The sequence below is a fragment of the Setaria italica genome, chromosome V, assembly GCF_000263155.2.
Source record: "Setaria italica strain Yugu1 chromosome V, Setaria_italica_v2.0, whole genome shotgun sequence".
Taxonomy (NCBI): domain Eukaryota; kingdom Viridiplantae; phylum Streptophyta; class Magnoliopsida; order Poales; family Poaceae; genus Setaria; species Setaria italica.
This window is the reverse complement of record NC_028454.1, coordinates 37,877,259-37,891,318: the sequence shown is the minus strand read 5'-3', so window position 1 is coordinate 37,891,318 and position 14,060 is coordinate 37,877,259. Positions and strand designations below refer to the sequence as shown.

The window sequence follows — 14,060 nt, the reverse complement described above, 5'->3', positions numbered from 1 at the left end:
AGACAGCGTGGGAGCAACGGCCCACGACGCAGCGTCCTCGACGGCGCAGGAGCGGCACGGACCGGCGGTGGCGGGCACGGCGGCGGCGCGCGACGGTCGGACCGGCGGCGGCGGGCACAAGCGCACAACGGAGGGAGCGCAGAGCGGCAGTGCCACGCGCAGATCGGGGGAGGAAGATGGGGGGCAGCGGAGGAGAGGGGGCAACCAGGGGATATGTGAACTAGGGGATCACTTTTAACACCTTTAGCAAGTTTTAACACCCCCTTCATGTGTTTATGAAAAATGGGGTGTTAAACTTTAACACAACTCTTTTAACACAACTGTTTGGCAGCCAATGTGTGAAAAAGATGTTAAAAGGAGTGTTAAACTTTAACACCCCTTCCCAAATAGGACCTTAATCATTTTGAAATTATAAGCTCGTTTTGATATTTCTGAATCCATGTCATCCAGAACCTCTAACGATCATCTGTTCATCTTTCTGCACGGTGTTCTCGGCATGTTTTTTCACATACATATAGTTCTACTTGCACCAACTGCATGTAAGCACTATACATTCACAGGCCTAACGATCGGTCCCTATACGCTGTCCCCGGCTCCAAGACCGTGATTACAAAACAAAACTATACGCGGCAAGGCAAAAACCGGTCACTTCTTGGCGATCTTCTGGGGCGGCGAGCACGACGACGACGACGACAGGCCGGAGAACATGCTGTTGTCGGCCTTGTCCTTGGTGAACGCCTTCCGGACGTCCTCCTTCAGCTCGCAGAAGCGCATCCTCTTCACCTTCTGCTCGTCGGGGGTGCCCCTCTGGAGGTAGAACTGGTCCAGCCCGTCCGGCAGGTCGTACTCCAGGTACTTGTACTCCAGGTACTTGTCCAGCACCTGCGAGCAGTTCGGGAAGTACCGCCGGCCAAGCTCCACTGCATAATGCCAGATGATATGAGTGAGCACTAAGTTCTTAATGTTAGAAGTTTAATCTCCACCGACTTGGTCAACGACCGAGTCGGACCCTATCTCGCACCCTGATCGGGGGCGCACAACCAACTCAAGGTTGCGGGCCCCGTCGCGCAGCACTATAAAGAGAGGTGGGGCTGGGGGCACGCACGCCGAAGTTCGTCGCCATGCCCCACTTGCACGCCTAACAGAAACCCAATCTACTAGGTGCTGTAGCAGCGGGAAGCACCGCCGCCACCTGCGCCACGCCACTGCCGTTGACATCGCCACCGTTGCCCTCAGCAGTATTCTCATGGCGAGCTCTTCATCCAAGAGCAATGGTAGACCTCTCTACTCTCTCTCTGACTCTCTCGGTCAGTACTCGACTAGACCTGAGACATTGTTGTTTATCCTAAGATCAAGTGTTATACCCACTAGATGAACCCCAATTGATCTTTGGTTAAGTTATTTGAGTCCGTGCTAAGCTAATTTAGTCCTATAACTTAACCAAGCATATCTCATTTGTGATTGTGTTTTACGCACATGACCAGACTTGGGTCTATGTGGAACATGTGGTTGCATTGCATTGCATCCGAGCTAAATTTTCAGGTGATGGGTGCAGGAGTAGCTCTGTGAAATGGAGTGTTTGATGATTGAAAATTCACCTGTTTTCATCAGCGCATCCACCCTTGAACGGAGTCTTTTGTTTTGTATGGCTGGTGTTTCGTTCAGGTCGACTTCCCTCAGTTTACCAGAAGTACTTGGTGCTGTAGTGCCTGGTGCAGTAATACCACCAAATTCTTCTGTGGTGTCTGCTTGCGCGATTTGCATGGCGACTTTGGCTTCAGCAGGAAAGAACAATATAGCCAATGCAACTGCAGGGATGATACACGGCATGTTATGATCCAGGGGGATACAGTTTAGTCAATAACGTAAAGCACAATCTTCCTCCAAAGCTTCAAATAAAACAAAGGTAATGACCATACCATATCACCCACCCCAAGTTCTAAGGTGCTATTTGATGATTATCTCCAATGGTGTGAAATCCTTCCCATTATGTTATCTAGAACTAGGCCACTACTAGGCTGAGTGTGCAAAGTTGACTGGTAAGTGGCAACAGACATTGCAGGTCTGTCATCTGTAATTTGATTGATTTGGACTATGCGGCTAGTGGCTACAATGGTCTATTCCTATAAATAAATGTAACACTATTGAAGAAAGAGAGAAAAGGATATGTGGGTTGTTCTCCTTTTGCCTTCTCTTTTTGAGAAGAAAGGTAGGGGCACATGTCATTCGACTACAAGGTAGCTTGAATATGTTCCCACTGGTGTCTTTCTAATTTTGAGCAATTTTTAAGGGGCAAACAAATAAGATCCATTTTATCAAAGCATGGTGTGGACTTCACCTCTGTTTTCCAGGTAGAGAAGCTTCATGTGAAGATCATCGGCCAACAAAGGCGAGGTGACAGCATCTTCCACTGACATAGGATTTCGCATCATCTCCCGCTCTAGAATATCTATACACAACCTATCTTTGTTTGACTCTTGACCCTGCTCCATCTTTGTATTGTAGTCTTTTGCTCTTGTTAACCTCCGACAAATACCAATTGCACTCCGGCCATCAGCTGTCAGTTGTGATACAGTTGCCCCTTTGTTAAGGAGGCACATAATGATAGCTGGTTCTCTCCTCATAGCAGCCAAGTGGAGTGCTGTGTATCCACGGCTATTCTTCAAATTCAAGTTAGCCAGCCCCAACTCTAACAACTCCGAGACAACCTTAGAATCACAGTAAGAAGCTGCATAGTGCAATGCATTGGCATCATCTAATGTGATCTCAGACTCATTAAGAAGCAACTTCACAAGCTCAACATCATCAGAGTCGAGTGCTCTGTGGATTCTTCTGACTCTTTTCTCATGCACAGGGTCCGAAATGGAGGCGTCATCATCAGCAGTTTGCAACTTTTTACGAATCTTTTTTATCTCCTCGACAACTTCTGGAGAAAGCTCCTTATCCAAAGATATATCATCAAGATTTGATCTAGCAATCCTCTGAATGCATTTGTCGAGCACTTGAGTCAGCTCTGAGTGTGAAGCAACTTGCAGAATAGGAATGACATCTTCCACTAGAGTCTTGTCTACAAAGTTAAGAAGCCGCCGCTGCAGAGGAAGACCATGTTAACCATATGCATTCCTAAGTCGAAATAGAAAAGCCGAACAACAGTCTGACAATATACACAGCAATAAATCTGATGTACATATGCTGTATAGCCTAACAACTCAAGTCCAATTTATAGACTTCAAGCCGACAGGTTCAGTTGTGTCCACTAAAAAAGGGTGAGCCAACAAATTTAGCAGTTGAGTTACTGCAAAAAATTGTGCATACTATACGCTGATTGGACAAAAATAAAATCATGAATCCAATACTTTCTAGTCTACAGAAGTCATATTACAATACTACGTTAGAGTGAAACATTTCCTACACAAATTAGACCGGTCCTACTAGCAAAGGGGAAAGCAAGAAAAAAATTGCATCTCACCTGGAACAGCGAAATGAGCTCGGGGATCTTGAAGGTCCACGCCGCATACATGAGCTCGACGGCGAACCTGATGGCCGGCGGGCACGAGTCATGAGGGCACACGGGGTCAGCACAAGACACCACATCGAGCGGTGCCGGCCGGAGCTTGCCGGTGTACAGATAGCCCAGGAACGCCTGGAAGGCTTCGCGCCCCACGCGGCCGCCGGGGACGAGCTCCTCCATCTTGTACCGCGGCCTGCCACTGGCAGCCCCCTCTCCCGCCCCTCTGGCACCGGCGGCAGCATCACCTCGCGCTGCGCCTCCGCGGCCGCGCGCGGCGAAGATGTCGTAGAAGAAGGGGCTCCGCACGGCGAGTATACAGCGGTGGACGGGGACGGGCGGCCCACCGTCGGGCACCTCGATGTCGGCGTCGCTGCAGTCGAGGTCCTCGTCGATGAGGAGCCGCTCGAGGTTTTTGCTGAGCCGGTTCAGGCTCACCGCCTCCACGTTGCTGCTGCTCCCTCCAGCAGCGCCACCACTACCCCACCCGTCGCCGGCGGTCAACGGGGGAGCCTGGGGCGGCCCCGGCGGCGGGAGCGCGACGGAGCAGGGGCTGGACCCGTTGGACAGGTACGACGACGAGGACGCGAACGTGATGGACGACGACGGCTCCATGGCTGCCCACGAGTCTCACAACGGCAAGGCACGAGACGCGAGAGCTCCTACCTGTGCCGGACCACCTCGACCATGTGGTGGTGATCGCCTCACGCGGTTTCGGCAGCCAAGGCGGGAGCTTTTTGGCCTCGCACGGCCGAACGCCCCGATTCGGCGCCCTCCTTGGCTGGCCCCAGGCAGATCCGCGTCGACAAGAACCTCCCGATAACGTGACCTCCGTAACCGCAGCACGCAGGTCGCCGTAAATCTCACTCCAACTCTTCCCAGCCTTGGCGATTCCGGGACCGGATCTCGCCGGCACTGCGTCAGGCCAGGAACAACAAAGATTGGGGTTCTCTTTTCTACAGGGCGGCGGCTAGAATCTCATACAAGCAAAGGACCGATCCAAGTGGGCAGTAGGGTAGCGGCAGAGAAAAAAAGGACGTGAGAGATTGTCGGGGGGGCGTCGACGGACGACCTGGTAGGGGGGCGAGGACTGGCTGAGGAGCGCGCGGTAGAGGTCAAATGGAATCGTGGAAGAAGAGTCCGGGGGGCACGCAGTTTCGTGGAAAGCAGGGTGGGGGAAGGGAAAAGGAGTGGATCGAGGAAGACGACGACGGCGAAGAAGAGGGGGCGCCGGATGGGACTGCTGGATTTGCTGCGTCCCCATTCACAGGCATCAGCTTTTCGAGTAATAAATTACAAGGACCTGAGGTGTTTCGGCGCAAGTTGCAGGGAAAACCGGGGCCTGTATACGTCGACAGGTGACGCCTGACCATGGTGACGTCGACGGCAAGCTGTGCGTGAGCTTCGCCTTGGCGTCGTCCCTCCAGTCTCTAACCTAAACCTTATCTGCTAATATTTTAGTTTTATGTGTATGAAAGTTGTGTGTGAAAATATCGCTCTCAAATGCCATCATAGCAATATAATTTATATTTTAAAAAGTGTCTATAGCTTAGTGAAATAGAGACCCTCCTCACACGAATTTCTAAATCATTGGATCTAAAATCGGCGGCTCAAACCCCTCCTCTCTCTCCCTTATCTCCTCTCCTCACCCTCTTCTTCTTCCTCCCTCTCTTCTTCTTCCTTCCCCAACCTCCCCCCCCCCCTCTTCTTCTTCCTCCCCCAACTCTCCGCCACCCGCCTTCCAGACCCTCCCCTACCCCTCCAGCATAGGCACGCTAGGGTCCGTCGGAGCTCCGCGGCGGCCGCCTCCTGCCCCTCCCGCCGCCATCACCATCGACACCCCGCCCGGCACCGCCTAACCCCCATCCTCTGTCGCCCGGCCGGTGGCGCCCCGCGCCCGCCACCTCCGCCGGGCCGGCCTGCCCCTGAACCCCTAACCGCCATCCTCCGTCGCCCGGCCGCTGAGCAATCCCACCCCAGCAACCCCTGAACCCCTAACCTCGCCGGAATCTTGCCGGAGTTGGAGAAGAAAGAGGGATGGGGATGAAGAAAAATTTAGGTGCGGAGGGGCTCTATTTCACTCGGATGACTTTTGCATCCCTTGTACTGTAGCTGAAACGGAAAGGCGTGTCTGAACTAGAAAGGAAGAAGGCTGCCCGGCAGGCTCCCACTGCATCAAGCTCGCTTCCAGGAGCACGGTCGCCACTCGCTGTCATCGACTTGTTTATACAATATTGTACTGACGATATTGTTATATTGCTATTATATTAGTACTTATTATATAGGGCCTGTTTGGTTATCGTGTATTAAAGTTTAGTTCACCCATTTTAGCTTCTTCTAGAGCAACTTCAAGAGGCTGCTAATCTTACTTCCAATATTTTTTAGGGAAAAAAGAGAAAAAACGAGCTCCAACAGTCCACCCAAACCTTCCACAATTTTTTAGCAACGCTAAAAAACAGACTACCACCTCGTATATTTTAGCGTTAGCATTCCTCCCTCAATCCTGATTCCCGCACGCTCACGCGTCCCGTCCGATGGGCCCAATACGATGACGTGACCTGTTTTAAAATATTGGGGCTATTTATTAGCGATCCGCTGTGGATTGATATGTTTTGGTGGAAATTTTTTTGGAAGAACCCCCAATACATAGTTTTGGGGAAGAATTTTTTGGAGTACTCTTGGAGTTGCTCTTAGTCCCCAAAGTGCTAAATAAGTGGACTAAGGGTCTGTTTGATACTTCGTGTTAAAGTTTAACAAGTGTTAAAGTTTTAACACTCCCAAATGGAGTGCTAAAGTTTATTGGATAGTGTGTTAAACTTTAACATCTTTGGTGAGAAATGACTTTATTGTCCCCTCATTTATGGCCGGCAGAGAGGGAGGGAGGAGAGAGAAGGGGGCAATGATGGGAAAAAGTGGAGAGGGGAACTACTTTTAACAAGTTTAACACCTCCTTAGGTGTTTATGAAACTGGGAGGTGCTAAACTTTAACACATCCTTTTTAACACATGTGTTTGGGAGGTAATGTGATAAAAAGGTGTTAAAAGTGGGATGTTAAACTTTAACACCCCCTATCCAAATAGGACCTAAAATGTGGACTAAACACTTTAGCCCCTGTTTGTGAGGAGGGTGCTAAATTTTAGCACCCCCATTTTAGTCACTTTTAGCTCCTCCTCCTCCCAAACACCTAGGCTAAAATGGAGGGGCTAAATTTTAGCCCCCCATAATCCATTAGCCTCTCAAGAGGTGCTAAAATGGACTAAAAGTGCTAAAAGTTGTCCCCCTCCTCCAAAATTCCACCTGGTACCCTTCCCTCTTTCCTCCCCCGCGCTCTTCTCTCTCCTCCGCGCCCGGCCTCTGCGCCCCGCGCCGCCGCCCGCCCGCCGCGCCGTCTTCGCCGGCCCCGCCCGCCCCCGCGGCCTCCGCCGGCACCGCTGCCGCTGCCGGATCGAATGCGCCATCCTCATCTGGTGCCCGGCCTCGGCACCGCCGCCTCCGGTGCTGCTCCGTGACGACGACGGACGGAGCAGGCGGACGGAGCTCGTGCAGGGGAGCAGCGGCAAGCGCGACTTCGAGGCCGCCGTCGTTCTCGGCGTGGTGGAGCCCCTAGATGCGGCGTCGCTGCACTCCGACCCGGAGCTGGCGACGTCGGCGGCGGCGTCCAGGGACGGCCCGTAGGTGGCTGGCGAGAGTGCGGCGGGGGAAGGGGCGACCGGCCCGGGAGCTCCGTGCCGGAGGCGGACATCCACCGCTTCGACGACGACATGGCCGCGAGCGATGGCCAGTAGCTAGCCACGGAAGACGGCCTGGTATGTGTTGGATAGGGTACAGATACAAGGCTATCCACCCCGCCATTGGAACTCTCGATGAGGCTTGCCTTGCTTAGCTGGGCAAGGAGAGCAAGGCGTGCTCTATGGGTGCGTTTGGTTGGGAGACGATGTAGGACGGGACGGTCCTGTCCTACTTTTCTGGGATAGGATGATCCTATTTCTTGTTTGGTTAGAGGGACAGGGGCGTCCCTGTTTTTTGTTTGGTTTGAGGGATAAATGTGGGATGGGATGATCCCGTTTTCTGTTTGGATCGAGGGATAGCTGGTTATGATAACCTTCTGCAGAATCATGGTGACATTACCTCCTACCTGTCATACCTTCCTTCTTTCTAAGGATAATCATGGTGACATAATATATAGTCTGAAATATATACAATATATATACACAATATATAGTCTAAAACAGAGACAATTCATTTAACAGAAATATCAGACCAGTGTAGTTATTGCCTTCAGATAACAAAACTACAGGGAGGTCACTGCCATGATGAAACTGAAAACTCTGCAAGTAATATTATCCCCAATAAAGTATCATTTGAAGACGCAGGTAATTGAGAATGCAATAAACAAAAGGAAGCTTGGTAGCAAACCGAACTGTTTACCATCAAATATCATTCATATATATAGATGGCATTTACCACAGTACCATTACATCAAATCCATGCCTTACACAATATAGAAAGTTCAAGGCATACTATATGATAGGCCACAGTTAGCAAAAGAAATATGACTGACAAAAGAGACCGTTACAACTATCAGGTGTAACAAACATGGCCTAGTTAGCAAAAGAAAGCTTTACCACTATCACTAGTTGTATGTTCCAAAAGCACCTACTGTCCAGGGAACCTCTCACTAACAAACATAGCCATCCAATGTAACTGGTGCTGAAATGGCAAGCCATAGAAAGCTTTACCAATGAGAGGATTGGCCACCAGATGCGCATAGTATGTGGATATCTGAAGATCATTAAAGCCTGAAACTGAAAGGCTATTCACTTTGTCAAAGAGATCTTCTGGCAGCTCATTATTAGATTTAGCAACCTGCGTTATAGCCATGGCAAGCTTGTCACCAACTCTGTTGAACGCACCAATCAACCCCTCCTCTACACTTTCAACAATCTTGGCCCTCTTGTTAGGTCTTGCATTAGATGTTGCCCCTTCCTCAAAAGCACTACTAGGATCCTCTTCTGTACCATTTGCAGCCCCATCTTCAGTATCACCATCTTCTGTACCAAGAGGAGCACTTGAATCCTTTGCAAACTTGCCAGTAGCCATATCCTTCCCAAAGATTGTTTCCATCTCAGCATAGTTCTCAAGAGGCTTGTTTAAATACTCGGCATCAGCCTTGTGATCCTACAATGCAATAGAAATTAGTATGAAAAATATGATAAGAACAAGACCACAAAACAATAGAAACTAGATTACGTGCACATGGCCATTGTAGTGCTCCTCATCAAGGGTGATGATGTAGTTCTCTTCATCGAATCCAGATGCACTCAAGCTCTTGAGTCGTGTTATCTTTGCCCACTTTCTTTGCCATGTCTTCAGATGGTTCTTAATCTGCTCACCATTGAGCGTAGTGTTGAATTTTTCATTGACAGCTCTAGCACATGCATTGAAATAGACCTTTTTGAAGCCCTTTCCTGTTTTAACACCACTGGCAACGACATTGGCAAGATTTTTCAGCATGAAATTGGACATTGGCGCTGTCCAGGCAGCCACACCAGTACCTCTCCCAAGTCCCTCAACATGACCATCCATTGCCTGGCATGTAACAAAAAAAACAGCTAGCATTGGATGTTAAGTTAACAAGATTTCAGCACCAAATACAACAAGGATTGTATGTCATTTAACTGGATTTCAGCAGCAAATAAGTCCTTCCAAATACAATATAGCAACAATAAGTACATACAATTGAAATATAGCAACAATATGTTCATACAACTGAAATATAGCAATAAATATGTCCATACAACACAAACACATCTAGGAAAATACTTGCAAAACTGAAATACATCAACAAACTAGTGGGTACTAACTAATATTGTTCTCTTGATGGTCTGCCCACATCTGATCAGCAATACTTTGCCTGAAATTAACCATCTCGGTATGCTCATGTGCTTGTCCACTGTATGTTGTAGCATGGTTATAACTTGAAAAATTATTGTCTTCTATGAAGAACTCATCAATTCCATCTTGTATAACCCAATTGTGAATGATGCAGCAAGCAACAACAATGTCTACTTGAGTTGGGAAAGGAAAGAAAGGAGTGGCATCATCGAGAATTTTGAATCTTCTCTTTAGACACCCAAATGCACGCTCTACTGTGATACGAAGAGATGAGTGCCTAAGGTTGAATAGCTCCTTCTCATTTTGGACAGGATTATTCCCCCACTCATTCAAGTGATAACGAACACCACGAAAAGGGGGCAAGAATCCTGGTTTTGCTCCATATCCGGCATCAACTAGGTAGAATTTTCCTAAAATGTGATGGAAAGTATATCATATTTCTATTATATTAATGATTCATATGGAGAATCTGATATGGTATTAGTGTATTACCTTGTGGCACTCGAAGTCCATTCTCACGCTCCAAAGCATCTCTTAACACTAGTGCATCATGTGCTGTCCCCTCCCAACCAGCCAATACATAGGTGAACCGGAGATCAAAATCTACGGCAGCCATTACATTTTGAGAGGCATATGACTTCCTACCACGAAAGGCTAACTCCATATCTTTAGGAACAGAGGCTCTTACATGTGTACCATCGATGGCTCCAATACAATCCTTAAAGTAAGGATCCCATCTATGGTTCCCTTGTATTTTAGTAGGAGTTTCCAATGATGGAGGCGTAATTAATTCCCCTCGTAGCTCACCAACAGCACGAAGAACCCTGTTAAAATAACGACTGACTGTTTCTCCGGATCTATCAAAATTAGTCCCAACTACTCTGTTCCTAAGGTTGTGCCCCACGGTATTTAGAAACATTGCCACTTGCTGCTCAACACAACAATGGATGGTATCTTCAAGCAAACCACGATCCCTGAATAGGTTGCAAAACCGAAAGAACTTGGCTCTATTTAGTCTTAGCATGTTCACACAAACTGTATCATCCTTCCAAATTTTGTTGTTTAAGTACTCAAGTCTCATCCTATCCCTTTCATCGATAGGTCCATAAGTAATACCTTCTCTCCTTGCATGTTGCTTACGTTTTCTAGACTCAATAATAACCATGGCCATCATTGACAACAACATATATGCAGCAGCAGTACAAGTAACAACCTTGGTTTGTTGATCCATCTATAACACAAAAGACCAAAGAATTCAGGACTATATACCACCAACTACTACCAGGAGAACCATGTGCAAGCACATCACAAAAATACCTTAAATCCTACTGCACATATGCATGTAAGCAATACCAAAATTATTGCACAAATGTATTCATTCAGAAAATATGGTGGCATAATACCTTGGGGAAAGGAAGTCAAGATCCTGTTGGAGGCCACGAACGGGGAGGGGGACAGCACTAGGGTTCCTTCTTCCTGTGAGAATCTGTGAACCCAGAGGGGGAAATATGGTGAGGATCTGGGAGATCAACTCCATTTAATACACTCATAGTTGTTAGAGCAATCATATATAAAAGAGATTTTGGAAAATATATGCAAACTGTAACATGGTATATGTATAGATTTATAGGATCATGGCAGCAAGCAAACACTGTTATCAGCGATAACAAGGTACACAAATTAATTAAAATTATAGGATCCCCAACAGTAAAATGCATTGGACGCTTTTTGGATCATTGACAGTAAGTGGGACACGTCCCAAATCGGGCAGGGAACCACCACAAATCCACAATGTAATGGTAGTTTTGTGAGAACTTCAATGTGTAGTTTTTTTTTGCTGAAATTTACTTTTGTTCTACCGTCCAAAGCAATCTCGCAATCAGGACTATGCTTTACCATTCAGATATGACACACACATTTAGCACGGATGTAAGTCAGTGAATATGTTTTGCAGACAAAATGCGCAGTCGAGGTGCTAGCGTACAAGGATAGCATGAGTGATTCTGTGCTAGGGGCCAGAGATTTCATTGACCGTGAGACGGTATCGCCGGCATCGATTGTAAATCGGTATTCGTTTGTCTAATGCCCGACCCTCGTGTCGTCCTAACACGTGATTTCAGAAACGTAGGTGTTCTTACTCATGAATACAGCCTGAATTATGAAATGTAATGCCTAAACTCACTGAAGAAAAATGCCTAAACTAGAGTTGTTAGAGCAATCTTACCACTATCACCAGGAACGGCGCCGGATCGGGCAGCAGGCGCTGCGGCTGGCGCGGTAGGCGGCGGCGGCGGCGGCGGCGGACGGCAGCAGGCGCGGTAGGCGGCGGCGGCAGCCGGCCCCGGGCGCGGTAGGCGGCGGCGGCAGCCGGTTAGGGCGCGGCGCGGAAGGCGGCGGCCATGGCCGGCCCCGGATCTACGCAGCGGAAGGCGGCGGGCTCGTAAGGCGGCACCGGCGGCCCGCCCCGGGCTCCTCGGCGGCCGCGGAAGGCGGCGGCGGCGGCGGAAGGCCCCCGGGCTCCTCGGCGGCCACGGAAGGCGGCGGCGGCGGCGGCCGGCCCCGGGCGCTGCGGCGGGCGCGGAAGGCGGTGGCGGCGGCCGGCCCCGGGTGCGGCGGCGGCGGCCGGGGAAGGCGGCGGCGGCGGCCGGTTGAGCTGCTGCTTGTTTTTCGCCCAGGGGAACAGAGCAACGGGAAGAGCACACGGAAGAAGAAGCGGAGCGGTGCGCGGTGGCTTTGGGCGGCACGCGCGCCTCACGTGACGAGCGAAGCGGAACTGGGACGCCCCCGTCCGCTCGTTTTTCCCGGACGGGGGCGTCCCGGATCTTTGGGGTATATTCCTCATATGGGACGTCCCTATCCCCTATGACTCGGAACCAAACACTGGACCATCCATGGACCGTCCCATCCCATCCCGTCCCGTCCTTGAAACCAAACGCATCCTTAGCCTCCCTCCCAAACACCCTAGGTGCTAAATTTTAGTCCCTTTATTTGAGTGGGCTAAACTTTAGCCCAGGGCTAAATTTTAGCCCCTCCTTCCAAACAGGGCCTTAATCCTCTAGTCCAAAAGAGGTAGATTAAAAAGCCTTGCAGATATCTCTACCCCTCGTTTATTGCTTCGCTCCCCCTAGCCCCCTCCGCAAGCCTCCCTCCCGCCGCGTGGCTCCTGCGCCGGAGGTCCCGACCTCGCGCCATGGACGGGTGCCGCCCGCAGGCCGCGGATGTGCGGAGCCTCGGCCTAGCACCCACCGCGGACATGCGGAGCGCCAACCTGCTCTCCCGCAGGCGGGCGAGCCCGCCCCTCCTCGTCGCGCTGAGCATGGTGCTCGCCCGTGGCATTGCGCGCGCCGGTCCCTGTTCTCCACCGTGGTCCGTGGACCGCCTCACCACCGTCGCTCCTCGCGTCCGGCCGCCACCCGTCGGTCGCCGCGGCATGACGCCTCGACGCCGCCGCCCGGATCCGACGGCCTCACCCCGTGTACGAGTTCAAAACGCGTGCGTATAAGCATACGGTGTGATAGAAAGTTCCAAAACCGAATGTATGAGCAATTTTCCGAGCATGGCGTCCTGAGCAAACGAGGGTGGTTTCCAGCTCGTTCGGCTGGCTGCTTTGCAGCTGGCTTCTGCTGCTCAGCTCGCTGCCGCAGCAGCTGCAGCACGCAACAGCTCTCTGCCCCAGCAGCCAGCCAGCCGAACGCAACAGCTAGCCGAACTTCAGAATAGATGGTCACCCTCAGTGAATGACTATATTAATAAATTTTAATCTATGGTGATTTAAATAGGATAGGAACTAAAGTCAATCAGGGGCATAATAATCCAGGCGTCGGTTAGCCCCAACCCCCAAGTCCTAGTGTAAACGCGGCCCCGCACGCTACGCTACAAGAGATCGCAGCAAGTGGGTGACATCACCCGTGCGGGAGGCGCCGGTGGTGGGACGCGTGAAGTCGCGCCCCTGACGGGAGCCCCCGCGTCACGGGCCCTGTTGCGGCCTTGTGGGACGCGCTGATGCGGTCCTCCTCCGTCACCGTACCGGCCCGGCACCAAAGCCATCATGATGGCGTTGGCACCCCCGGGATCCTCTGCGCCGGAAAGAAACCCGTGCCGTCGCTGTGCCGATACGCAGGCATCAGCAGCAATAGCCAATTGTAGTTCTTTTTTAACACGAGTCATGACTCACGAGCCATAAGTAGAAGTATCAGACTATGCAGTTTTACCTGGTGTGGGCGGTATTGGGAACTTCAGTCCCTATGCAGTTTACGAGTCCATAGTGTAATGGTGCGATGTAGTATATGCGGCGTATTGAGGTCACTTCAGAGTTGACCGAGACTTTTGGACCATGGGAGTCGTTAAGACTAATGGCGGTGACTGAAAGCACCAGGCTTCGATTAGATTATGGTTGTCGAGCAATGACGCAAGCAAAAATAATATTGGGTCGGCTTTTGCTCTCTCCTCTCCTTCCCTCTCCCAGCTAAAGGAGGAGCCGGTGGAGTTATAAATTGTGGCTCCTCCGGCTCCGACTCCTCTAACACCGTGTCAGTAGGAGGAGGCGGAGCCTCTGAAGCCTGATCAAACTAGCCCATCATTTTCGGAAAGATGACAACACAAACATATTCTAGTTCTTACAGGGAAGTCCTGGACAATAGCAGCACGCACATTTCAA

At 50.4% G+C, this 14,060-nt stretch overlaps 2 protein-coding genes across 3 annotated transcripts; both read right to left on the bottom strand.

The window, feature by feature from the left end:
- Window positions 1–401: 401 nt before the first annotated feature.
- On the bottom strand, window positions 402–4,759 carry LOC101759895 (BTB/POZ domain and ankyrin repeat-containing protein NPR2). Its single transcript, XM_004970040.3, has 4 exons — window positions 3,470–4,759; window positions 2,339–3,089; window positions 1,599–1,808; window positions 402–920 (listed from the first exon to the last, which is right to left on the bottom strand). Exons 1-4 carry the CDS (start codon window positions 4,121–4,123, stop codon window positions 646–648), a joined length of 1,890 nt encoding a protein of 629 aa, XP_004970097.1. The 5' UTR covers window positions 4,124–4,759; the 3' UTR covers window positions 402–645.
- A 3,126-nt stretch (window positions 4,760–7,885) lies between these two features.
- Window positions 7,886–11,724, bottom strand: LOC101759492. 2 transcript variants are annotated; one of them, XM_022827149.1, is made up of 5 exons: window positions 10,807–11,724; window positions 9,896–10,634; window positions 9,434–9,813; window positions 8,759–9,076; window positions 7,886–8,686 (listed from the first exon to the last, which is right to left on the bottom strand). In XM_022827149.1, exons 2-5 carry the CDS (start codon window positions 10,632–10,634, stop codon window positions 8,165–8,167), a joined length of 1,959 nt encoding a protein of 652 aa, XP_022682884.1. In that variant the 5' UTR covers window positions 10,807–11,724; the 3' UTR covers window positions 7,886–8,164. The 2 variants fall into 2 exon arrangements, with proteins under 2 accessions (XP_022682884.1, XP_022682883.1); XM_022827148.1 differs by lacking the exons at window positions 9,434–9,813; window positions 9,896–10,634 and having other exon boundaries at window positions 8,759–9,097; window positions 10,807–10,889; window positions 11,628–11,703.
- Between the last annotated feature and the right edge of the window lie 2,336 nt (window positions 11,725–14,060).